We start from the raw sequence: 27379 nt of genomic DNA, 5'->3' as shown, positions 1-27379 counted from the left end.
TGCTTGCACTATGCTGATAAACTGGATCATCTGAGATCATTATTTCAAGTGTTGGAAAGAAAGGAAGAGTTTCTTGTAGCTGGAAAAATATTTTAATCATTACGCTTTACCCAAAATATGAGACCCATTTGTTCTGAAAGCCAACAAGAAAAAACATTTTTATTGCCTTTACCTCTAAACTATTTTACTCTTCTCCTAGTATCTGAAGAAATAAATTTTAGAAGAACCAGTTAACCTACTTAAAAAAAATAATTTTTTTTTCCAAAGTCCAGGCATTCTGTATCTAAACCAGTGCATAGTTTCAGGCTGGGAATTAGAACAGTCCAAAATTATTTGGTCAACTGACCAGTCAAATATTGTCAAAAATAGTCAAATATTTTAAAGTACTAATTTATTAGAACAGTAATTGTAGTAACAGAGAAAAGTATGACTTCATGGTCTATCTAATGCCACACCTACTGGAGATACTTATGCCTAATTACAAGCAACAAGTTACTTAACTAAGTTATTTTAACTCTGAAGAATGTAAAATACAAGGAAATGAAGTTCTTAAAAAAGAATTTCATTTTTAGCACTGTTAGGTTAGCATTTAAATGTGAATGTTATTGAAGGCTGAACAAGTACAAACAAAAAGAAAAATGAAATTGAACAAAAATAAAACAAACACAGCAACCATAAAAGAAAAAGTCATTTTTAAATGCACTCATGCTAGGTAGGTAGCAGGCCAACACTTCAAGCAGCTTAATGTCTGTTCATCTTTTCTCCTTGTATTCAGAAAGGAAATTTAATGACTGAGCACCCTCATCTCCCTCCCCCACTTCCTTTCGAGTTCATTTATGTATGTTTTTCTTGTCTATTTGAATTGTAAGTTCTTCAGGACAGGGACCGTGTCTTTCAACTTGTTTAATGAGCTTTGTAAACTGCCCTGTACATTGATGGCCTAGCACACAAATAAAGGTAAATATATATATACAATGCTTGTTCTAAAAGATTTCAGCCAGTCAAGATGCCTCAACTTTCAGTTGGTTCACTTTTTTCTTAACAGGTGGCATTAGCATGTAGTAAAACGAATGACTGAAGACATTTAAATAAGCTTGCTAACAGATAGCACCATGATGAAATAAAAAAGATAAACTGTTGCCTAAACCAGAGCATTCTTGCTGGCGTATTTGACAATATTTGATTAAATATTTTGATCAAATATAAATTGATCAATTTTGATCAAATAAGGAGGTAGTCAATTGACTGGTCAAATTACATTATTTGACTGGTCCACTGACCTGCTTGCCAAGCCAAACATAGTTATTCAAACTTACTGTTAATTTCAACATTCATTTTAATGCCTATGGAGTTTTGAAAATCCAGTTGTGTTGTTATATGAACAGACATATGCATATATGGGGGTTGTAGTCAGAAACTAAGAATCTGGAGGACTACTGCTTGTGCACATAACTGGGATATATCCAACAGGGGGGTAGTTTGGAAATAATACTGAGAATTTTGTTGGCACTTATTTACAATCAAGTTTCCTGCTTCTCTGATGGATATTACAAATTTAATGCCTCCACTGAACACAAGGAGCAAGAAATCCCACTTACATAGGCCTGTTCACCATTTCCTTGTGAATGCCTATCCAGCTCCTGTCTCATTGTTCTTTCCTGAGGACATTATTGGTTTCAGACAATAGCCCCTTTGTTCACCCCCATGAATATGGAAGGACAGGATTTGAGCCTATTACCGCCATGTCATGAAACACAGGAATTGCCTTACTAGATCAGACCAGTGATCCAATCCAATCCAGGATCATCTCTGATAATGGGCAGTGCAATTTGATGCAAAGGAAGATGCAAACAAAGAATTCCTGCAGCAGGCAGCTATGGCATAAATACCTGCAAGTAAAGTTTCTTCCTAATCTTGATTAGTTAGTGATTGTTTTATGCCCTTAAGTATGAGGGTTTGCATACCTTCCAGACCTCTTGGATTATTTTGTTAGTTATACAATAGTAAGAAACAATGTTCTCATTATCAACTGAATTCTTTTAACCTCTTGACCTCAGTGGTATCTTGTGGCACTGAGTTCCACAGAAGACTGTAGCCCTATGTAGAACAATTTCTTTTTATCATTTTAAAATTTGCTAATTTTCTATTTTCATTGATTGTCCCCTAGTTCTTGTATTATGAGATGGGATGAATAAAAGTGCCTGACTTATTTTTCCTTACCGTTTTTATTCTGTATACTTTTATTATGTCCACCTTATTCCCTGCCTCTCTAAAATAAGTAGTCCCAATCTTTTTAATCTCTTCATATGCAAGGTTTTTAAACCATTCTCATCCCATGTTATGGGAAAAGACTGATTTATCTTGGACTGGAGGAGGGAAAGCCGAAATAGCTAGTAAGTGGATATTTAGAGAGGAGAGGGCCAGGCTTTGTTTCTTGAGATGCAATAGGTAGTCCAATATGTCCTGAATTGAGGTCTGGATGGGGGACAGGCTGCAGTCTGTGGTCCAACAAGAGAACCTCCTTCATTTGGCCAGGTATGTTGTTCCGGTGGAAGGTTTTCTGCTGGCTATGAGGATCTGCTGAACTTGCAATGAGAAAGCTCACTCTTCCACATTCAGCCACGCAGTAGCCACGCTGTCAAGTAAAGGGACGTCAGGGCCAGGTGCAACAACTGGCTGTGGTCCTGGGATAGGAAGTCCACAAGTCCAGGCGAAGTGGAAGCTTCCACAGTGGAGCTGTCAAGAGCGCCAGCAACATGCCAAACCAATGCTGTTGTGGCCACGCCAAGGCTATCAGAATCACGGTCACCCTGTCCTAATTGATTTGCAAAAGAATCTTGTGAACCACGGGTATTGGTAGGAAGGCGTAACAGTGCCCCGTCCATGGGAGCAGGAAGGCATCGGATAGAGAGCCCTTGGTGAGCCCGTGGAGTGAGCAGAACTGATGGCACTTCATGCTCTGCCTGGATGCAAACAGGTCCACTTGGGGAGTTCCCCATGTGACATGTCTGGATTAGGGGGACCATTTCTGTTATTATTTAACATCAATATTTCAGAATTACAATAATTCATATGAGATAGCAAATTATAACCTTTTTAATGGTACCTGACATGGCCTAAGTATGATTATATTGTTTATGTGTATGCGTCATATTTGTGTTTCTGAGTGGCACCCTAGACAGGATGGCAGCAGCAATAAGCCTGTTTAATGGCCCATTAAGGGAACTCACAGGTACAATAAACCCAGGGAAAGAACCTAGGGGCCACACATTATGAATCACTAGACTTGCCCAGGTGACCCTGAACTCCATCTTATTTCTGTCAATTTCCACAAGCCACATGGCTATGGGACATAAAAGGCAGCTGCACCACATGCATATTGTCTTCAGACTTCATTCCTGCTTTCTACCTCTGGGCCAACTGTACAAGCCTGCAAATTCCGCAATTCTACTGAAAACCTGATAGCTATGGACTTTCAAATCATTTGAATGTATCTAATTGCATTAATCATAGAACACATCTCACCTTCTTCGTTTCTTTCCTGTTATAATAAACCTTTAGTTTTAGTTACTAAAGGATTGGCTGGCAGCATGGTATTTTGGGTAAGATCCAAACTTATATTGATCTGGCAATGTGGTGGGGTCAGGAGAACATTTTGATAAAGGGAATAGAGTTTTAATAACCTTATCCCTTTACTGGACCTAGTAGCTGATTGGGAGCTAGAGACTGAAATGCAGCAAAGGGAGCTATGTATTTTTTGTTTTAGCTTCTTGATAAACAATGTGGGAAATCAGAAGCACTGTTTGGGCTGGCTGGGAAGCCTAACTTCAGTGTTACCCACCAGTGTCAGGAGAATCTGCTCTCCTTTTGCAGCCTGCCCTGACCTTGGCATTTTTAGGTGGTCTACCCTAAGCACAGACGAGTCACACACCATCTTTGGAAGATCATGGCAGCAGCCTCTAGGTGTAGAGATCACTTGTGGTGAGATGAGAAACATCTGCTGAGAACACCCTCCAGTGCATTCCTGGCACTCGGGAGGTGGGCGGCTATGATAAATTAATGTTCGGCACGCAACAGTCCCACAAGCGGAAGGCTTCTCAGCACAAGGCTGATGTACGGGCCCTTCCGTTTGTCGATGTAGAACATCATGGTGGTGTTGGTTGTTAGGATCTGAACCACTCTGCCTGACAAGTAAGGGAAGAACATCTGGCAAGCCAAATATACTGCCTTGAGCTCCCTGACATTTATGTGGAGGGGGCAATCCTCTTGGGACCAGCGTCCCTGCACGCTGTGATCATTGAGGTGGGCTCCCCACCATAAATCTGAAACATCTGAGACCAGTGTCACTGAGGGTGATAGATCTTCGAAGGACATCCCCTTCAACACGGAATGAGGGTTTGTCCAACAGGTAAGAATCGACAGAACGGGCGGGGAAATCATGACCTCAATGTCCAAACTGTGCCTGCTTGAGGTGTAGACTGACACCAGCCAAAACTGCAGGAGTCTGAGGCAGAGACATGTATGTTGACCACGTAAGTACAAGCTGCCATGAGGCCTAGAAGCTTGAAGCACATCCGGGCAATCTTGAGGGGTTGAGCTTGCATATACGAAATGAGGGACAGACTGGGAACTGGGGCTCCAGAATAAAAGTTTTGGCCTGAGTGGAGTCGAGGACTGCTCTTATAAATGCTATCTGCTGGACAGGAGACAACTGATTTTTGTTTGTTTATGAGCAGGCCCAGATCTTGGCAAGTGGCTTGTACCATATCGAGGCTGTGCTGGACCTGGGCTTGGGACTTGCCCTTGATGAGCCAGCCATTGAGGTAAGGATAGATATGTACTCCTTGACACCTCAGATAAGAAGGCACTACCGACATGCATTTTGTGAAGAGCCTTGGGGCGAATGAAAGGCCAAACAGTAGTGCTGTAAATGGGTAATGGCATTTGTCCATCACAAAATGAAGGAACCTCCTGTGCCCATCGAAAATTGAAATGTGAAAATGAGCATCTTTTAGGTTGAGGGTGGCATACCAGTCACCTGGATCCAAAGGAGGGATGATGGAGGCCAGGGAGACCATACGGAACTTTAACTTCTTAAGATACTTATTAAGGCGACAAAGGTCTAGGATAGGCCTGAGGTGTCCTGTGGCCTTTGAGATAAGGAAATATTGGAATAGAACCCCTTTACCTTCATCTTGAAGGACTTCCTCTACCACCCCTACCTGCAAAAGGATTTCCACCTCCTGAATAAGAAGCTGCGCATGAGAAGGGTCCCTGAAGAGGGACGGGGAAAGGGGGTATGAGGAGAACTGCAGGCTATATCCAGTTGATATAGTGTTGAGGACTCAACCGTCCACTGTTATCAAGGCCCACTAGCACAGAAGGGAACCAGGCAGATGAGGAATAGAAGGGAAATTGGATCCTGTCCTCTAACTGGGGTGCCATCCTTGCCATCCTCAAAATGACTGATGCTGGCCACCTTGATGGCATGTGGAACCCGACTGGGCCATGGAGAAGGGAGGGCTTGTGCAGCATCGCTTAAAACCTTGTTTTTGTCTCTCCTGTTATAGGACCCCTGTCTTGACTGTCCTGAGAACCTAGGCAAAGGTTGTGAGGGACGGAACTGCCTCCAAGAAGATTGGAGGGTATACAATCCCAGTGAGTGCAAGATAACCCTAGAGTCTTTGAGACCATGCAGCCTGGCAACCATTTGCTCTGAAAATAGAGTCTTGCCCTCGAAGGGAAGGTCCTCAACGATTGCTGCACTTCCTGGGACAGGCCTGAGGACTGCAACTGGGAGCAACGCCACATTGACACTGCATAGACCATAGACTGGGCCACTAAATCAGCAGCATCCAATGCCGACTGGAGAGACTAGCTTTCCGCTTCCCCTCCTCCACAATGGATGCAATCTCCTGCCTGATCTCTTGAGGCAGGGAGTCCTTGAATTTGGTAACTGAGTCCCAGACATTGTAATTTTATCTCCCTAGCAATGCCTGCTGGTTAGAGATCCTCAGTTGTAAATTGGCTGTGGAATAGATCTTCCTTCCAAACAAGTCCCGTTTCTTTGCATCCTCATTTTTCGGTGTTGAGCTACTTTGGCCCTGCCTGTCTCTTTCTCCCAGCAGCCACTACTAGGGATCCCGATGGTGGGTGTGAGAACAAGTTCTCATAGCCCTTAGCCGGAACATATTTCTTTTTGGCCCGTTTTGAAGCTGGTGGAAGGAAAGATGGTGTCTGCCACAGGATCTTGACTACCTTTAGCACCCAGTCACGCACCGGGAATGCTATTTTAACCGGTACCACAGCAGCCAAGGTATCAAATACACTGTCTGTAGGCTCCAAAAGCTCCTTAGCCTCCAGGCCCAAGTTGGAGGCCACCCTTTTAAGGAGTTCCTGATGAGCTCGGAAATCACCTGGTGGCATTGGGGGGCTGGGCCGGTGACAGCCTCATCGGGTGACGATGAGGATGACTGTGCAATCGGGGGAGGAAGTAATACCTCCTCTTCCTGCACTGGAACTGCCTCTGCCACTGGGTTCATGGTGTTGGCACTTGGTTCCAACTCCAGGACTGAATCCTGTGTTGGGGCCATCAGTGCAGCGGGCTGCTTCTTGGACATGGTCAAATGGTGGGAAAAAGACCCCGGCATCACTGCAATCCCCCAAAGCTTCCAATATGGCCTCTGAGTCGGTCATTGGCTTTGCGGCCAGAAACCTGCCGCAGGGCCAGCGCCCAACACTGGTGCACCTGATGAGCTGTGCTTTTGGGGGCAGAGGGTAGACTCCCCCTCAGAATCCGAGAAGGAGGATTCCTTCCTTGGGAACCATGGCGGTGCCCGCTGGTGCCTCTTCCTGCCTGCTGCAATGGGGTGCCTAGGAGCAGTACTGTGGGGAGAGTGATACCAGTTGGCATCCTTGGAGCGGTGCTACATAGGTGGAGACTGGCGTGCAACTGGAGAGTGGTGCTGCAAGGGGGAAGAGCGGTGCCGAGACACTGGCGGCAAGTGGTGCAACATTGGGGAGCAAGGCCGGGATTGGTGCCAGGTATCCGGTGACCAGAGCCATGTCTCCGCTGAAGAAGGGGCACAGCAGGCGATAACTGAAGTTGGGAGGGCAAGGAAGAGACGAGCAGCTAGTTTTATACAAACAGTGGATGAGCCAATGTAGATACCACCAAATAAGAGTCGCAGAAGGATACAGGATGGGTTGTAAAAGATTACAAGGGAGAATAGAAGACAAGAGGACTTGCAGCCAGAAGAAACAGGGGATAGGCTGGAGAATCGCCCCGTCACCAGGAAAAGGCAGGTCTACGTGATTGGGGACTCCCTACTGAGAAGAACAAACAGGCCTGTAACCAGAGCTGATCCAGAGAACAGAATGGTGTGCTGTCTGCCAGGTGCTAAGATACAGGGTGCAGACCGGAGGCTGAAGAGGATCCTAATGGGAGCGGGAAAGAATCCATTGATTGTCCTTCATGTGGGAACAAATTATATGGCTAGATTCTCACTGGAATCAAGGGAGACTATCCCAGGCTGGGGAAGTCTCTTAAGGAATTCGAGACTCAAGTGATCTTCAGTGGGATTCTGCGTGTCCCTAGAGGAGGGCAACAAAGGCGTGACAAGATTCTGATGATCAACAGATGGCTTAAGCAGTTTGCTATAAAGGAGGGCTTTGGGATGGAGGGCCACTGGGAGGCATCCATGGACAAAGGACTCTTCTCCTGGGAAGGACTTCACCAGTGTAGGAAGGGAAATAGACTTTTAGGATAGAGATTGGTACAACTGATTAAGAGAGCTTTAAATTAGGAATTTGAGAGAGATGGTTGGGAGATATCCAGGTAATCTCCACACCTGATTTTAACACTGAAAGGGAGGAAAATGAAGAAAGGATATTGTAGTGGATAGGAGAATGGACACTAAGAGGAAGAGTAGTGTAGATACCAGTCTAACAGGTGATACTGGTGGTAGAATGACTGTGCCAAATCGTGTAAAGAATGTGAGCAAAGCCAAACAGCAAAAATTAAGATGTTTGTATACCAATGCAAGGAGCCTGGGTAACAAGTTTCCTATTAAAGCTACTGGTGAAGGAAGTAAAGCCAGATATTATAGGGATAACAGAAACATGGTGGAATAGTAATCATGACTAGAGTTCAGGTATTGAGGGGTATGTGCTGTTTAGCAAAGACAGAAATATAGGCAAAGTTGGTGGAATAGCACTGTATATTAATGATGTGGTAGACTGTAAAGAAATTAAAAATGATGGAATGAATAAGACAGTCTGTCTGGGAGAAAACCACATTAGGGAAGAAAGCTATTAGAGCTTCCCCTGGGATAGTGCTTGATGTGTTTGGATCCTGATGGTCTGTAGATTTGGATATGGATAGAGACCTCTAATGTTTTTAATGAAGTAAATACTACTGGGAATTGTGTGATTATGGGAGACTATCATCCCAGATGTAGACTATTAATAATAGTAAGCCCCAGCTTTTCCTGAACATGACAGCTGACAACTTCCTTCACCAAATAGTTGCTGAACCAACAAGAGGAAGTGCCATTTTAGATTTGGTATTGGTGAGTAGCGAGGACCTCATAGAAGAACTGGCTGTAGAGGACAACCTCGGTTTGAGTAACCATGTGCTAATTTAGTTCAAACTAAATGGAAGGATAAACAAAAATAGATCTGTGACTAGGATCTTTGATTTCAAAAGGGCTAGCTTTAAAAAATTAAATACTGCCGCAAGGTATATATTTGCTCTACTTCCTTCCATCCCCAAGAAGTATCACTAATATATTAAACAAATGTAGCCACATTGACAGACAATAGAATATAAATATAAAGCAAAGTATCTTGCAAATGTGACCTAAAAAGGTTTCTTGATTCAGTATTTCCTGAAATAAAGAATCTAAATAGACTTTTACAGGTTTCAGAGTTTCTTCTCTTAGAACATGTAGTTAAACTAAGAAGGAAAAACTCAGTATTTCTTTAATACTAAGTGTAATGCAAAGTATTACTTCATTTGATACCAAATGCTCACATATCCAGCACAGATAATTTCAGAAATAAGACAGTAAATACCTTGTTTCTGGAACCTATAATTTGCTTAATAACTATTCTGTCGGCCAGCACGAGCACCTTTGTCACTGAAGAAAGCAGCAGTCTTGCAGCTTTTACTACTCCTGTTTTGTCTGTAAAAATTGTTATTCGGCCATCAGATTCTGGATGATCCAAGTTAGCTACATCTGTAAGTTGTGCAATTGTTTCACCTAAAAATAAACACATAAGTAACTTTATGTTTGTGCTTTTAAAACAGAAAAAATACTGGGAACATAAACATTCCTAAATTAAAAGGGGTAAGTGGCACCTGTTTGCTGACCTACAACTTGCTTTCTTTTGTCTTGTTTCCTGTTACTAACTATAGATGATTCAGTCTCCTCACTTCAGCTTCCATCTGCCTGATATTCGTTCCTTCTCTCCCTCACACATGCCCAAAATTTTTGTTTTCCCCTCAAGAGCTTGGAGGTTTAATTTTGCTTTGGAAAACAAAGTTAAAATTGCTCTCCCATTTTTTCTTTTAAATAGCAAAAATTATGTTTGTGCACACACTGGAATTACACACACACAAAACAGAAGAACTCATAGTCCAAATAGCATTTATTCTGTCATTTCCCGGCTGGAATTCCCAAAAGCTAACAGATTTGTAAATTTCATTTTAATTTAAAAATTCTCAAGTGTAAAGAATAATCAGTTCCCAACAGAAATTTTAAATATCCAATAAGAGTTTTGTTTTGTTGGGCTACTGGGGAAGCACTATAATGACATTGCTGTGTCTAGGTTTTAGGAAGACAATACAGAATCAAAGATAGAAAGCAAGAACAGAGAAAAGAAATAAAGAAAAATGTTTTAAAATTGAATAATGTAAAATTTCATAATTGCAATGTTGTACAGCAACTTTCTCCAAGCGCTAAGAGAGTTTGTTTTTATCCCAATAACACAATGCAACACCAGTGCACCCATATACTACTATGATGTCTAACATGTCTATCACCAAAACAGAAGTTATTTAGAACATAATTAAAATGTTTGGATCACGTTCTTAATCCTGAGAAAGCTTTTTTAAAAACCAATCACTTACTACATTACTCACACCTCTAACGCTTTAAATGAGTAACTCCTGTGCTTTAAGAACAAATATAACAGCTCAATACCAAGTATAAAATATGAAGATGAAAGACCAAATACCCTCACACACAATCTCAAATCCACCATCTCTAGGGTGACCATATGTCCTGTTTTGGCCAGGACAGCTCCCTTTTTAAGTCCTGTCCCGCAAGTCCTGACTTTTTTGGGAAAACTGGGCATTTCTCCCATTTGCTCTTGCAAAAAGGACAAATGCCCAGTTTGCAAACTATGAGGTGTGGCGGAACATTCAAGGGGGAGGGGGAGCGGCAATGTTCAGGGGCAGAGGGTGTCTCCACACACACCCTGTGGGCAGCCCAAGACCCATGCCCTGCCCCACACCAGAAGGATGCGCAAATGTTGTGGTTGGAGCCCTGCGGGAGCCTGGCTGATGTGTCTTCCCCTTCAACTAGGGAGCAATGGGATGTCACATGCTCACTCTGCAGTACAATCAGCTGTCGGGGCCCTAATTCAAACTCTTCTTCAGTCTCTGCCTCATCTTCTGTATCACCCAGTTTCCGTGGAGATGGCAGGGCCATACAGCCATAACTCATCGACCCGATCAGGTCCTGCAGCATCCATTTGTGCTGGGGCACTGAATGTGGCACAGCACCCTCAAAACCCCCCTCATAGTCCCCGGATGCCCTCCCCGCCCAGCGAGCCCTCTTCAACCCTACCCCAGCCCAACTGACCTCTTTCCCTCCGCAGTTGGCCTCCAGTCACTCATTTCTGCCACATCCCAGCTTCCCCAAACCTCCCCAAGGCTGCTATCTGGAGTCTCCTTGGTTCCATCTGCTACTCAGAGCCTCCTTCCTGCCCCTCTACTATCCCAGCCCCCAAAAGAGGCATTGCACCACTAGCTAGATCATAATCCAATAGCTTCACCTCCTGGCTCTGAGCCCAAAAGTACTCACGCACACACTCCCCTCTGCTTTGCTGCCCAGATTCCAACCCATACCATTCCTCTTCCCTTGTCTCCTTGTCTCCCTGCTATTTGACTCAACTCAGGGCACAGAGGAACGTTGGGGGGAGGGAGAAGTGACACCAGGGAGCTCAGGCCAGCCCTGCAAAGCCTTTTTTCAGTTTAGGGAAATATGGTCACCGTAGCCATCTACATATGTTTGCTCCCTACTCACCTCCCAATCTAATCAAAGAAATATTTTCAAAGATGATATCATCACAGGATTCATAACCTTTGCCTCAAGCTTCATGTGTGACACAGACTGACAGCTCCCCTAACTTTCAGATTTTAACACTTTTCACTTCATAAACATTTTCTTCACATGGTTGCCCTCAAGGATTATAGATCGGGTATCACCCAGTCAGTGCTTTTCTTATGCCCACTAATGACGAGGGCTTACATTCCTTGCGGAAACAAAAAAGTTCCACTATCTAATGTAACTCTGGTTATTCTGGTTATCCACATATAAGTGTACCCTTGAAGGCATCAGAACAGGGAGAGCTTCCATGGGATAAAAAGGGATATATACAAGATTAAAGGAGCTGGGAAAGATGCTAGGGAGTGGGGAAAGGAACAGAACTCGGAGCAAGGAAGAGGGTGAAACAGGAGGAGGCCGAAGGCACAGTCAGACTTGACTAGTGGATATACTATTGCTCCCCCTGCCACATACTCTCGGATCCTGGTAATTTATGATTACTTGGACTATACAGGAAACAGGTTCAACTCAAATGTATACCATTTGTACACTGAAGGGTTAAAGGAGCCCATCAGGATTTTCTGTATGTAAACAGAAGCTTCCATTCCTCAGATCCTAATATAAATGCTGCTACATGTGAAGGGATGTCTAATCTAGATACAGAGTCCATCCATCTCTTACAAAGTCCTCATACACCAGCAGGCAGCATTGTTTCATGATTAAAACACAGTAATGAAGTGTTGCCACAACCTTTGCTGCTGCAATAATTCAAAATAGCCACACTTAGCATAGCTTTTGGCTTAACAACATAGCTTGCCCATAAACCTACCATTAATTTATTCAATCATTTAATCCAATGACACTAACTACCTTTCTAGACTATTAAAACTGGCTTTCCTCAAGCCTATATGTCCAACAACACCCCTCTCTCCTTTCTCATTAGCCTGGGAAATCAGATGGCTATGCAGAGTTCCCCAAAGCTCAGACTCTCTGGGAACCTGAACCACTTCCTATATTAAATCCAAAGTAGAGCACAATTTAGATCAGCTATGGATCCCACTGTTCATTTGGATTAATACTTCACTTTACAGAATTGGCTGGTCACTAAAAAAAAAAAAAAAAAAAATATCAGAAATGGCAGGGGAATACCAGTATAAAATACAGGCAGAAAGAGTATCAGAACTGGGAGATTCAGATATGACTAACTTCTTTGACAAGTGCTCCGAAATCAGGAGAGTTCAGGCTACTGGTGTTGACTAATTCTGTCCGACCTCAGATACCTATTGACTACGGCGCTTTATCAGACCAAGCACTGCTTTTTTAAATGAAATCAGTTCTAGTAACTAGTGGAGCAGGGCTGTGGTTGAGACCCGGAATGGAGAGCAGTGCTTCAGTATGCTCTGTGGAAATCTCTCTCCGATAGACTGCCAGTTCACAATTATAAAAGCTCCACTCTTCAGAAACAGCTTTGGGGATTGCCCTCTGAGCGCTGGTAACTCCAAGAGATTTCACCTGGTGGAATGTATATCTGGTGTTGGGAAATGCACAGTGGAGGTTGGTTTGCTGGACATATTATGATTATATATAAAGACCAGTAATGGCATATGACTGAAGCGTCTGAGATGGAGATTTCACAAATTAGATTCACCCATTTGAAGCGGGACTACAGATTGCATCAATATTTCCTTTGTGTTTACTCATGTAAGCATCAGCATATCAAAAACAGTGCTGTCACGGTGAGACCTGACACTGGAGACTGCACTGGCTCACCTTTCAAAGAATTAATATATTAATACTTAAGAGCTCTGGGCGGTTTAAGAAAAGAATGGCACACACTTCCCACCCCACAAGTAGAATCTATGACCCCACTGATTCTGGCCCTTCTTATTCACTGTCTCCTGTCATATGAAATGATTCCCTGATTACACATTAACAAGGATAAATGACACTCCAACCACCACATAAGCAGAAGCAGGATGGTGTCTGAAGGGGCTTTTGGTAGGCTCAAAGAAAGGATGCACTTGGTCTTTGGGAATGGGACAACACTGCTGTTTTCTATGCTAAATATGGTGTTTGAGCTTCCTGAATTTTGCATGACATTTCTGAAACAGTCAAGTATTCTAACAGAGTGATCAGAGAAGACAGAAAAAAAATCATTTCAGCAGACAGAAGCCATATGGGACTATATCACTGCTGTCAAAGGTAAGAATGGGGCTAACATTAGGAAAGTCCTCTGCTAATGGTACAACTGAATGACAATGCTGACAACTGCAATATCACAACTTACTATAACTTTTATAAATAGTAGCCTTCTTCCTGCCCCTCCACTATCCCAGCCCCCAAAAGGGCATCGCATCATTCTTCTCCTCTCCTCTGCCCCCATCTCTGCTACTTGGCTCAAATAACCTCTGACGTATTACCTTAGGTGAAAAAGGCTTGTATATACTGCCTCAGTATATATGCATGTGTAAATAATGCTTTAGTACTTTCTGGAAGAAGGTATGTGTAGCTTTTTAAACTGAACACCCAAGCAAATAGTTGGAAAAAAAATTACCTTTCATATCAAATTTTCACTCAAAGGCAAAACAAGCTCTGCTTTGACTCAAAAGAAACTCAAATGATATTTTTTAACAACTATGACAAAATACATTAACACAGCAATTGTCATAGAAAGACCAGCAAGACTCTCGCCAATTCCGATCACCACTGCCACAACTGTTATGTTTGTTTCATCTCAAGATGAGATTACTGTCATGTGCTCTATGTGGGGCTACAGTGTTGGAACCATTCGGAAGCTGAAGCTAATACAGAATGCTGCAGACCACTTATTACACGAAGTTACATGTTGAAAGCATAGCCACATTGACTTCCATTAAGCTTTCAGGTGAATTTTCAAGATGTTGGTTTAAAAAAAACAAACAAAAAACAAGACTAGCAAAGCACTGCCTCCTGTTCAACCTATCCATTGCCAATATACTAGATCCAATATACTTTCCCAACAAAAAGACACTTGATACAATTTAAGGCACTTTTAATCATGACTTTTTTCCTGTTAAATAACTAACACATAAAAACAAGGCAATTATTAAAAAAATGAAGATTCAACGTGTTTTCACCTCTCCCCCCCTTTTTTTAAATGTATGTGCACTGGAAGTTAAAAATTTATTTTTTTGCTTGCTTTACATAGAAATCAAGTCACTGGCTACAAAACCCTGGTAATTTATAAAGACTAAACTATATACATAAAAAAATCCGGGGTAAGTTACACTACAAAACCCTGAACCAAATTAGTGTTAATGTTGGAGCAGCAAAACAAAAACAATAAAACCACACACGCATCAAAAAATGTAACAAGTAGAACAAAACATAGCATCCTAAAACCTCCTCCAGTCTTCAAACCCCCTTAACAACTCTACAGCCATGCTTTTACCTACACAAAAATGCAACGGCATATCAATTTATTCAAAAAATCAAGAGTAACTTACCCCGGATTTTTTTATTTATATAGTTTAGCCTTCATATCTTACCAAAAGTATGTTAAGTGCGGTGCAAGAAAATAAAAACAAAAATAAATAAGATCAGAATGGATAAAAACTTAAGTTTTATTTAAATAAGATTTTGTATTTATATATTCTTAGTTCTTTACTTTATTCCAACGTACAGTCTTGAATTGCTGAAGTGGGTGTTTTGTTCTTTTAAAAAAAAAAAAAAAAAAACTAGTTTAATGTTAGAAGAACTTCAGATTTGACAGAAGGTTTTTTGCTAAAAAGTTTTACACTTAAAATATTCATCTGTGCCAAAATGGACAAGTGCCAGGACCTCTAGCATCCTGGTGGTGATTTGAAAACAAAACTCAAACAAAAGTGATAAACAAATAGCCTGTGTTTCATTTGTAACTAGCACCACCTTCTGACATACTGAAATATGTAAGTCAAGCAAGCTAAAATGCTTCAGTCAGGTTAAATTTCACCCTAAGGGTTTACAGTGGCTGAGCACTTAATCTATAGTGTTTCAAGAAGACTTTAGCCCGAGCCTGCAGAGATTTACATGATTAACTTTTAAAATATTAGTATTTCCATTGAACTCAGAACTATTTGGTTGCTGAAGTTATCTGGACATAAGCATTTTCACAAACTGTCCAGTGACTGCATGTACATGAGTATAGCTATACAGGGTAACATTCACAAACTATTGTTTATAATACAGTAACTGCTATAGAAGGAGTAATTTACATGTATAACAAAAGCACTTAACTCCTGTCATCCACATTCATCAAAATATTTGACTACAATCACTCAGGATACAGTCAAAGGTGGTAAGGAATAGGTGCCATAAAACTTATTTTTTTAAGTGGCAGTGCAGCTAATATGGCTATGATGAGGAGAGCTTTGCAAGAACATATTGTTCTATACACATTCTAAATTTACTGTCAAAAGATGTGAAAAAAAAGAATATCAAAGATCATACCTCCACTATTAAATTACTTTGCAATAACTACTTTGTAGTTTGCCAGATATTAACAGGAAGGTGTCTATATATTTGTAATGCCTCAAGTAGATTGAAACGAACATCTGACCTCACAAAAAATCTGAGGAGTACAGCAGAATAATGACTGCCAGAAAGTAACCAATGAGGAGCTGTGTTGCGGAATTACTCCAAATATTAATGCCAGTAGTACTTGATTCTATTCAGAAGAATTCATGTTCAGTTGCTGAAGCCACTGAAAACTGAAAGAAGCCTGAAAAGTCTTTTATTGAACTGCAATTATGTAATGCAAAGATATGAGTTCATAAAACCTTATCAGGTTGTTAACACCATGTAATTTTCTAACATGTGATTGATCTTCACAATCAACAGCACAAAGTAAGCATTCTACAAGTTTATGCTGGAAGTGTGTTTCTGCTAACAATAATTCTCATTTCAGAAAGTTATATTCTCTAATTAAATACTGAAAAACATGATAAACTGTTCATTAGTTAATGTCTCAAGTAAATATCCCAAGAGAAAACATATGCAATCACGAAAGCAGTATCTCAACTGTAAACTGCAATGGCTTCTTCTGCTGTTTAATGACTATTTTCATTATTTGACCTAGTGAAAGAATGGTTACTTATCTTGCAGTAACTGTGGTTCTTTGAAATGAGTTGCTCTCATAGATTCCACCCTTGATGTGCATGTACCCCATGTGCATGAGTTCGGACTCTTTCAGCCTGCAGTGACTACTGGGGCTGTGCATGTATCCTAGATGCACTCATGCTCTCCTTCCCCATGTGCATAAGGGGTGAGCAGGCTCAACTGTCCCTCAATGCCTTTGCCAATACAGAATCTAGGTGATGTAGCAGGAGAAACTAGTGGGTCATGGATCTACACAGACATCATTTGTCAAAGAACCACAGTTACTGTAATTGAAGTAAACGTGCTTGCTTCGAGTGATTGTCCACATGGATTCCATTCTTGGTGACTAACAAGAAGTTGCCTATTTGCTTGTAGATGGGTAGTCTGAGATCTGCTTAATAACCCTACCAGAACAGTTATCCAATCTGGAAGCCTCCGCTAAGAAACAGTGTCCTGTAAACATGTGACTCAAGCTCCACAAAGCTGCTCTACAAATTTCAAAAATAGGGACATTCCTCAAACAGGCAACAGAGGATGTCTGAACTCTAATGGAATAAGTTCTAATATAGCCAGGTAGTTCTAACCTGGTCAATTTATCTCATGCCCTTATGGTTTGAGACCTAGGCCTGCTCTGCACTACAAAGTTATACAGGCTTAGCTATGTCAGCCTAGGAGTGTGGAGAAAAAAAACTTCCCCAGCCACCATAACTATGTCACCAAAACGTTTGACATAGATGCAAATCTGCCAACAGAAAAGTGCTTCTGCTGTCTTAGCTAACACTGTTCAAAGGTAGCATTTCCACACCATAGAAGAGCTCCTTTTGTCAGATTACACTAAGGCTACGTTTATACTGACAGCAGCAAAATCGCCGCCGCCAGATCGATCTTTCAGGATCGATTGAGCGGTCAGTGAGACCCGCTCAATCGATCAGGAAGTCAACTGAGTAAGTCCACCCCCTCAAATAGCACAGCGCTGAGTCAACGGGAACAGCGTGCAGTATAAACACCGCTCAGAAGGGATGCAGAGCAGTCAACGTCAGTTACGCAAACTACTCCGCATAGTTTGCGTAACTCCCGTCGACTGCCGCCGAATCGCACGGTAAGTGTAAACCAGCTCTAAGTTTACTCTATGGAGATATGCCAACATAGGCTCTGTAGTGTAGAAATGGCTGCAGACATGGCCCCACTTAGATAACCTCTGTGTAAGTATAGGGTGCCCCTTAACTCCATCAGCAAAGGCCACAAATAATCTGGATGTGTTCCTGAATTATTTTGTTTTGTTGATATGAAAACACAAAATGGGTAGCTAATTGCACGGGTTTATAGAGAAGTCTGAGATGGCCTTGGGCAGAAACTTAGGGTCAGATCTAAGTGATCCTTCCCTTATGAAACACTGGATAAACGAGGACCCGTCATAAAAGGACTGAATCTCCCCTATCCTTGGAGCTGACGTAATGGATAATGAAAAGGCAGTCTTCATAGACAGGTGGTATAAGGAACAGGTTGCTAAGGGGGGGACTGATCAACCTCACTAATACTGCATAGGAGGTCCCAAAAGGTAGGGAACTCAAACTGAGGGAAAAATCATGAATGAGGCCCCCTTAAGGAATCCTATCATTGTAGGATCTGAAAAAAATAATACGGTCCCAGACAGAAGAGTGACAAGACTGCTGTTAAATGGATGCTTGTGGAAAGATTTGTGTCAAGGTTAGCAGGTAGTCCAATATTGTTGAAATTGGTGATGTCACAGGAGAAATCTGGCGCTGACATGCCCCACCTAAAAATCATTTCCATTGAGCATAGTAAGTCTGTCTAGTTTAAGATATCCTGCTTTGGATTGGAACGTTCTGGAACCTCAGCTGAGCAGCTTCTTTTGGTGGATGTCATCCAGCCAGCATCCAATCTGTTAGATGCAACAAAGCTGTTTCTAGGTATAGGAGCTGACCATTGTTCAGCAAGACTGTCAGGCAGGGCTGGTAGGGTGCTGCTTTGAAAGGTTCATCAAATCCTAACACCAGGACTGCTTGGCCTAGGTAGGGGCTATCATAATCATCCACCCTGCATCTTGCCTCAGTCTCCTCATGGGGCTTGGTGGGAAGGCACATGTAAGTCCCAGTGTCCAAGGGATAAGAAAGGCATCTGTCATTAGCCACTCAGGAGCAAAATGTGAGAGCCAAGGAGGCCCAAAGAGCACACAATCCACCTGGAGTATTTCAAGGAGTGACGGCTTCATCCATTACTAAGTTAAAAAGTTTGTTACCTTCAAACAGAACATCCTTGATTGTTGCCTAAGCCTTGCTGGGTAACCAAGGATAGCAGCCATGTTGATCTCCCCATAGCTATTGGCAAGGCCATAGTACATGCCACTGTATCACAGCTCAGTGCATCTTGCCATGAATTGCAAGAAGGCAGTCAGCCCTCCTCCATAACAGACTCGATCTCTTCATGGTGTTCCTTAGGGAATTTATCTATAGGGAGTTTGTCTATAAAGTGAGACAACTGATCCTAGTTTAAAAAGTCCTATTTGGAGAGGAGGGCCTGATAGTTAGCCACCTTCATCTGGAGCTAACTGATGAGCATACTAGTGACTGAAGATGTTCAATTTCTTTGGGTTCTTCTCTCTCGCTACAGGCTTAGTGTGTACCTGTTTTGCCCTCTCCTACACAGTGACCACTACAAGTGAACCTTGGTGGTGTATAACACCAAAATATTTAAACCCCTTTCAGATATCTGGTACCACCTGTCCATTAATTGCATTTTTTTTTGGCAGGTTCCAGTCATGCTGGCATGTAGGATGCCCTACAGTTTGTCCCATTTCTCTTGAATTACCCCAAAGGGTACATGCAAGGTCTCTGCCTTATGCTTCATGAAGTCCTGGAATAACTTGAACTCATCTAATGAGGCAGGCAGAGGTGGTTTCACTTCCTCATGTGGGGAGGATGAGGAGATAGCAGCAGGAATCAGTTCTCCTTGCAGCTAATGCTCTTCCTTCACTATCCTCCTCTTGATTTTCCATTGTCCAAAACTGCACACACTGAATTACTGGAGATGATCTAATTTGTCTATTTGGAGTGGGTGATCTAGCCCTAGAGAAAGTGGGTGATGCAGGCTTTCCGGAATATGGCTGTACACTACAGGTTGCTCAATAGGATCATGGATGGTAAGGGTGGGAATACTGAGGCGGGAGACACACAGGAATTCTCCTACCTAGGTACTCCCATGTGGCAGAGTTCTCTTTCTGCTACTTTCACGGACTCCTCTCTGGAATCCCTCCCAGACTTCCAATGTGCTACCCAGGTAAAGGAAAATGGACAGGTTGGAGATGAGTGCAGCAGAAGGGTAAACTTCCTCCAAAAGAGTCATTCTATTGGGCATGCCCTGTCTCGGTATAGCTGAGGTGGATACCTCCTTAACTGATATGCCAATGACTCCAAAGCTGGTGGTTTGGATATCACTGCCCTCAATCTCTCAAAGAGAGGCATCTCTGGTACCAAGACCCCTGATAAGTCACTTAGCATGACACAGTTTAGGTGCCAACATAGTTGGGTCCAAGGTAATAGGTACCGCAAACATAATCTGCATGAAGGTGGAAAGTACTGGGAATACCAAGTACTAAGGCACTCTTTGACAGGGACAATGCTCAGGAGTTGGTACCAAGGGCAGCATGGTCCACTGAGTTAGCAGATAGCATATGGGGTGTCTTGGATGTTGGTACTGGGACACTGGAAGGGGCCTTCTGAGGCTTCAGGGCCTCAGAAGAATGGGCTCAAGACAAGTCTTGAATCTGTTGATCTGGTATCAACTTGCTAGGCACCAGTGACCAAGACTTAGCTCATCTATGGAGAGGTGCTCCTTTCTGCCTGTCTGAGGATGCTGATGCAAGTAGCAGGTGAATGGGGCCTTTGAGAAAATGTGGCTTGGGAAATCAGGGTGGAATTCAGCCCTCCAGGACATTAACAGAGAAAGACTGACTGGAAGGCCGAGGCATGGCTATAGCCTTCCTCTCAAGAATCTGAGGCAGCCTGCATCAATCTTTCGGGGAACAGTTTCAGGAAGGCTTTCCTTGCTCTGAGTGCACTTAGAGAAAGAGCAATAAACAACTACATGATGTGTCCTTCTCCAAGGCAGAGTAGACATCAGAATGCGTGTTGTTAACAGGCACCAAAGCACTGCATGAGAAACTAGTCTTAAATCTATTGTTTTTGCTGATGCCATGATGCTTGTGCCACCCTGTAAACAAGGCAAAGGTGCTCTAGCCTAAAAATGTTTCTATGAAAAAATGTCTACCTTTTCTTTTGCCAGTGGGCAACTAACCTAATTAACCATGTTCAGTGTGCTAGGGTTCCAGCTCACTGCCAGGTGGCACAGAGGAACTGATGAACAGCTGGGCCTGTTCTGTCCTTCATATCCCCAATGGATGCTGAATTCTTTTGACCAGCAATCACATGAGCATTGGGTGTACAAACAAAAGGAGTGGAATCCATATGGACAATTGCTCAATGATTATATGGCATGGGACTAAATAGTGCTTTCAAGTTGAGTTTTCTTTTAAGCATTTTTATTCTGAAGGCCTTGAAAGTGAATGTCAATGACGACAAACCACTGGTACTTGCCTTTCATTTTTTTGTTATCATTCATTGTAGAAATGCTTCTTGTTGCATTATGAAAGTGTGTCTATAAATATTTTTCACATATTTCGATTTTCTTAGTGTTTGAAGTTCTACACAACTTTTCAGTGCTAATGTTGAAGGACTTTTGTTTTTAGTGACCAATTTTTCTGCTTGGGATGGATGAGAAAAGTTATGACAAACACAAGTTTAATATTTTCAGTTCCTTGCTTACAGTGGCTTTGTAAAAACGAAGATAAAAAGATACCCTACAAATGGGGCCTTTAAAATAAAAATAAAATAAAAAAAAACACTATTTACAATGTGGTTTCATATTAAATGTATTACAAATTGCAATAGCACAATTTTTCAAGATCATTTTGTGAAGCTTCAACCAGCTATAAATCAATTGTTCCTTTAAAAAAACAGTAATTTAATTCATTGATTTATATCTCCTTAATTTAAAAAGATGCCCTCCTTAAAACTACAAATGCTCCAGTTTTGAACAGGGAAAAATACTGTAAGGAATAGGAAAATATGTAGGTTCACCATTGGTCGTTCTGAAAGTACTTTTAAAAACAACATTACAGGGATGGTGGAGAGGGAGGTTTTTTGGGGGGGTTTTAAAGTTAGGAAGGGAAAAGCAAATCTTCTTGTGGCAAAGTGTTTCCAAAGTAAAAGCACACCACAAGAATGCCATCAGCTGCCGACATTAGACAATCGTGGAAGTTTAAAACAGCAGGTGGGCATTTGGTGAGCACTGATATCAATGAAGTATTTAATGTAGGCAGAGTCATCACTACAGAGGTCTTTACCAACTCCAAAAATCACATTTAATAGCTGGTGAAAGCAGTAGATTCCCTATGTTTTCAATGTGAGGTGTAATAGAACAATATAAATGTCAGATTTCTTAAACAACCACATACCTGCTCGCTTTGCTTCAATGCAAGCAATGCTCATTTCCTCTTTCAATTCTCGATTTTCATTGGCTATGGCTTCACCTACTGTAACAAATCTTCCAACTGCCAGGTTAACTGCTTGACCCACCCGCTGAATTGCTTGCAGTGTCTTGTCTGACCGCTTTGGTTTATCCTTATGGTTAATAAGAGTAGTTATCTATAAACAAGAAATGTTAATTGTTAGGATGGCAGATTTGTCAACATTTTAACCTGAAAATTACTAGCAAGATTTGAAATACACCTGGGGCAAGCACTTAAGTTTTATTAGCAAACACTATTGCACTATGGAGTCATTTGTTAAATGTTTCTGGAAACAAATTCAAAACTGAATATTAAAAGAGCAGTCTGATGTCCTCTCAAGAGGATGTGAGTTAAGAGGTTCTCATAAAAGAATAAAATTTGACTTTTTTTTTTTTTTTTTTTTAAACTTCACATGTAGTAATGGGAGATGGTGTACTAAAAATAAACCATCCTAAGTCACTTGGCAGGTCAATATTAACAGAGACACTGTAAAAGTTGTTGTATAATTCTAGACCAACCAGCATTGTTTTGGTTGCCAATACATTCACAGGTCCTGCCATCTTTCCATTCCGACTGTCTGTTCAGAATGTGTGTATTTTAATCAACTGCTATATCTCACAACTAGAAAAAAGGCAATCTGCAGAGACAGTACAACTTATTTGTGCATGCACTCAATCAAAATCTTGATGTTGGCAATTTGCCTAGTGAAAGTATTTATGTAATCAATACTGGAGATGTATTACATTTTGAAGAGCTTTCCCCACCTCCCACAAGACCTGATACTCATTTTTTAAAAATTACTCTTAAGATCAGGCTCAATTTTGGACCCATTAGTCTTGCATCAAATTACATCTTATTTCACCACAGTCATGAAGAGAAAACAAAAGAAAGAGGAGGAAGGAAACCTACAAACCTTCCCTACCTACTGGAGAGAGAAACTGCAGGACATTGCCCAGCTATAAGAAAATACTTTTGAGAGTGTGGGGTTTGTGCAAGAGGATGCTCCCATCCCACTCCAATCTAGCAAAAACAAATCCTTGTAGTTGCCAAACCTTTCCTCCAATAACAAAAAGGACTGATGCATTCTCACCTTCTCCCCACTATCAAACCCTTCTTTTCCTCTCCACTTCCCAGGACAACCAGTACAAAATTAACCTCATTGCAGCAAACTAACTTTTGCATGAGCATAAAATAAGAACACTGGTTTGTATTAAATATTTATTAACAACTTAAATGTTCCAGTCAAAGTCCTATACAACTCTATTCGTTTCACAGTACCACAGAAATTTCAGTCAGAATTCTCCATTGAAATTGAACAGAAGAATCTTAATAGAAATTTTTCTTTACCTGTATAATATTCTTTCAAGATCCTCTGCCAGTTCAGATACTTGAAGCAGATGGAGACAGTACATAAAACCTTTTTGGTGAGGTCATCCTAAATATAAGGGGCTTATAAGGCTCAATAAGCTCAGCTAACACCTCTAAGAACAGTTCTATGATAATATGCTAACTTTTAAAGTTAAAATATATATATATTTTTAAGCTTACACTGAAACAATATGTTTGCCTGAAGAATGAAGTATTAACTAGCATGAAGAAAGTCATCAAAACAAGAAAATTTCCGCATTTTCTCTTTGATCCTCTATGCTAATCTTGATGCATGGGACTTTCCAAAGCATATTCCAGACCCCTAACGGAAGAACTATGAACCCCCGATGGCCTGCAGTATTCTCCTTCTGAATGCTGCATCTATTGAGGCTATACAACCATTCTAATATTTGAAAAAGATGTGACATGATGAAAGTGGTTGCTTTACAAATTGCCAGCAGAAATGCTTATGCACTCTTCCCATGATAAATCCAGTAATTCCATAAAGAAAGACTTGCTTCCGGCACTTCTTACAGAAATACGTCTACATGAGAGGATGTGTTATCCAATTATACAAGGCAGACTTGGGTGCTGTTTGTCCTTTCTTAGAGCCTTTATGTAGAATGAAAAGCATCTGAGATCGAGATAATTCTTAAGACTGATCACATCCAAACATTCCTTGCTGTTCCTTGAGATTAGGACAAAGAGGGACAGATATATTTTAGTTCAAATGGAACAAACAGGAAGCTTATCCCCCCAAAAAACAATGTTTTGAGCAGTAGGGTGGATAAAAATAGGGGGTTTTTTACAAAAAAAATCAAATTCAGATCTTTTTAAAATTAAATCCATTTAAAATTAAATTTGAAATTATGACAACCAATGTTAAAGCCTTTTAAAGAAAATCAAACAACTGAACTGGTACAAGTCACTGGTTAAGTACCTGGAAACAGAATTTAAAAGCTAAACCAACTTTTGACAGCAGTATCCTTCTCTGCACTTCCAGATGAGGATATCTTAATTTCAGTTTATTCCACTACTTCAAATCAATTACTAGTTCAATGTTGAGAAACCAATCAGGAGACAAAAAAGCAGAAGAGCTTTTCCTCTTCCTATCTATGAATAAAAACTAGGTGTGAGAGGAGGAGCTTTACTTTCTATAAAATCTTGAAGGACAATAAGTTCAATTCACTAACTACATATAATACTTCCTTTGTTTAATAAATGTGTTTTAAATAACACTTTTTTAGTTCTTATGTATAAAATAGTTAGTTTTAACTAATGAACAATATTAGAATGATGTTTTTGTGCACTTTTAATTCCAATTTCCATCCAAATACAGTTTGATATAAACACCACGTAAATTAATCTAGTAAATAAGAAATGCATTATTCAACATTTTCTAATATAAAAAGGGAAAAAATTAAAAATCTGAATAAATGTATGTTAAGCTATCGTTTAAACAAATGTATATAAGGTTATAGTGAATGTTTCCGGTTAGCAAAAATTAGCAAATACCCAACAATGATAATCATTCTCTCCTTAACAAGATAAAAAATACAAATACAGAACTAAATTGAAACAGATTATTTAAAAATCAAGGTTCCCTGCTTGCTGATTAAAATCATGAATAATACCAGTGATTTAAATCACTCATTTAAGTCAGTCCACCCTACTGAGTATTATCTTGTTCCAATGGACCAAAAAAAAGGGAGGCCCTTCAGGGAAACAACTTTAAACTTCCTAATTCACTTCAATGAACATTCTGCAAAGAACAACAGGACCTTAAGTGATAAAAGCCAGAGAGTTCTTCATAATGTCTTGAATGGTGATTTGGTGATAGCATTCAGGACTGAGTTCAATTCTCACAGTGGAACAAGGGAACTGAAAACCGGGCTCAGATTCTCCACAGAAACTAGATATGAGAATGTGCCCACAAGGCAACATTCTTTAAGTGGACCTGTGAGGTAACAGTTACTGGCAATTGGACAACCAGTGATTTGGCATTCATCCCCATGCTCCAGACTGCCCTGAAAAAGTTTCAGAATATCAGGAAAGGTATTCACTATGTAGAGTGAAGGTCACATAGAGCTGAGAAGTTCCCAAACCCTTGAATGCTGCACCGAAGTAGATTGATTCCAAGAAAACAAAGTTGAAATGACCTTATGCAAAGGCCTTTATTTCTGAAGTTTGCCCTCCAAATAGCCATGCCCTAATACCTGAAATTTGATGTATTGTCATAGGAGATAGGGATCTATGTCAGAAGCTCTTTTGTCACAAGAACCCAGCACTGAGGCTCCACCACTAGATTCATCAGGCTTGGATATTTTGGCTAACTCAGAGTGATCAGAATCAAGTTCCCTGTGGATCTGGTTCTCTTTTGGAGCGCCTAGGGCCATAATGCAAACAGGTACAGCAGGCTGAAATCCCACCTGAAGGACACAACATCTATATTCTGGGAGTCACGCTCCCTGTACCTACAGAAGCAACTAGATTTTATGTAATGATAATCACTAATAAAAATCTACAGATTCTAAAATCTGAAACCAACTATTTTCTAGCAGATGACAAATTTGTTAACTCAAAACATTAGAACCACTGAGACTAAAATACAATTTAGACATACTAGAGGTAAACTCATTTCTGTTGAAGGAAGGTAGCATTCAACAAACCTGAACAACGATCAACTTGATATACATTACAATGGTTAACAGGGAGGAGGAAGAAGGTATTCAGTCTCAGAAGATAAACTGGACAGATGCAAATTAGTGTATTTTGGAAACTCTCCATTTTAATTATCTGTGTGTTATCACCCTATTTCATGGGCAAACAATAAAATGAAAATATATTAAGATTTTTTCAGCCATTTCATCGGGTAAGGTCAGGAGGGGATCATGAGATCATCTAGTCCAGTGGTTCCCAACCCGTGGCCCAGGGGTTCTTCCAAAATGGCCTGCCACTCTCCTCCCGCTGGCTGCAGAAGGGAGCTGCTGCCTAAGGACCCAAGTGGAGCACGTTGCTGAGGGGCTACAAGTCCAGTGCAGGCTCCTTGCTACACCCACGGGGACGGGAGATCAGCGCTCCCCTCCCCTGGCTCCAACAGGGAGCATGGCAAAGCACTCTGCCTGGGTCCCTAGGCACTGGGGTCCCTGCTGGAGCCAGAGGGAGGGGAGCATTGATCTCCCGTCCCCCTGGCTGTAGAAGGGAGCCACTGCCTAGATACCCAGGTGGAGCACACGGGGCTATGGGATGCTTGCCGTTTCCCTGCTGCATCCAGGGGAACAGGAGATCAGCAAGGAGGAAGCCTCCTCCTTGCTGAACTCCTTCCATCTGGCTGCAGTAGGGAGAGGCAGGGACTGCTGGCGGAGCAGCCAGGACCCACCATGCTTCAGGAGAGTGGTAGGACTCTAAAAATCAGTGCCTTTCTGTTTGGCCTGCACTTAGCAGTCCACCACTGTGACTTAGCTACCATGCCATGTGCTTCAGTGTGTAGTGACAGTCACTCATCTACACTAGTGCTTTGTCTGTGAGTGTGAGACATACTGTGAGTGATTTGTAGGTGTAAAATAGTGAATGTAAAAATGAGCACAGTAGCATCAAAATGTTTACTTTAAATATGTAGTGATTTGTAGTCCTTAATGGTGTATACATCAATACATTTTTTGAGTTGATAGACTGGTGCCTCTTCAAGGTAGTAAAAATGATATCTGTGGGCCTCGAGCCAAAAAGGTTGGGAACAACTGATCTAGTCTGTCCTCTTGTATATCACAAGCCATTAAATTTCACCTATATTGAGCTCAGTGACTTGAGCTGGATTAAAGTATTTCAAGTCCTCTGGAGATGAAACTGTTGTGTGCCACATGCAAGTGACAAGAGAAACCAAAATGCCACCAAACACCCAAAACCCTTACAACAGCAGGGTATTGATTAGGTGGGTGTGATGGATTGTACCAGGTGATCATGGCCCCTGCTTGAGGCC

The 27379-nt window shown here is 41.4% G+C and overlaps 1 protein-coding gene across 9 annotated transcripts in view; it reads right to left on the bottom strand.

The window, feature by feature from the left end:
* The window catches only part of CTNNAL1 (catenin alpha like 1), a 162127-nt gene that overhangs the window by 108911 nt on the left and 25837 nt on the right, over window positions 1-27379 (bottom strand). For all 9 annotated transcript variants that reach the window (XM_067569890.1, XM_067569891.1, XM_067569895.1 and 6 more), the window contains exons 2-3: window positions 21982-22171; window positions 9076-9263 (exon numbers count right to left, since the gene is read on the bottom strand). In XM_067569890.1, the coding sequence (XP_067425991.1) occupies window positions 9076-9263; window positions 21982-22171 (378 nt within the window). The remainder of the gene's footprint in view (window positions 1-9075; window positions 9264-21981; window positions 22172-27379) is intronic.

Source organism: Emydura macquarii, unplaced genomic scaffold (assembly GCF_026122565.2).
Source record: "Emydura macquarii macquarii isolate MOO-44397 ecotype Brisbane River unplaced genomic scaffold, CSIRO-AGI_Emac_v2 contig_2948, whole genome shotgun sequence".
Taxonomy (NCBI): domain Eukaryota; kingdom Metazoa; phylum Chordata; order Testudines; family Chelidae; genus Emydura; species Emydura macquarii.
The sequence above is the reverse complement of the archived record's forward strand: the minus strand, read 5'-3'. Positions and strand labels throughout refer to the sequence as shown.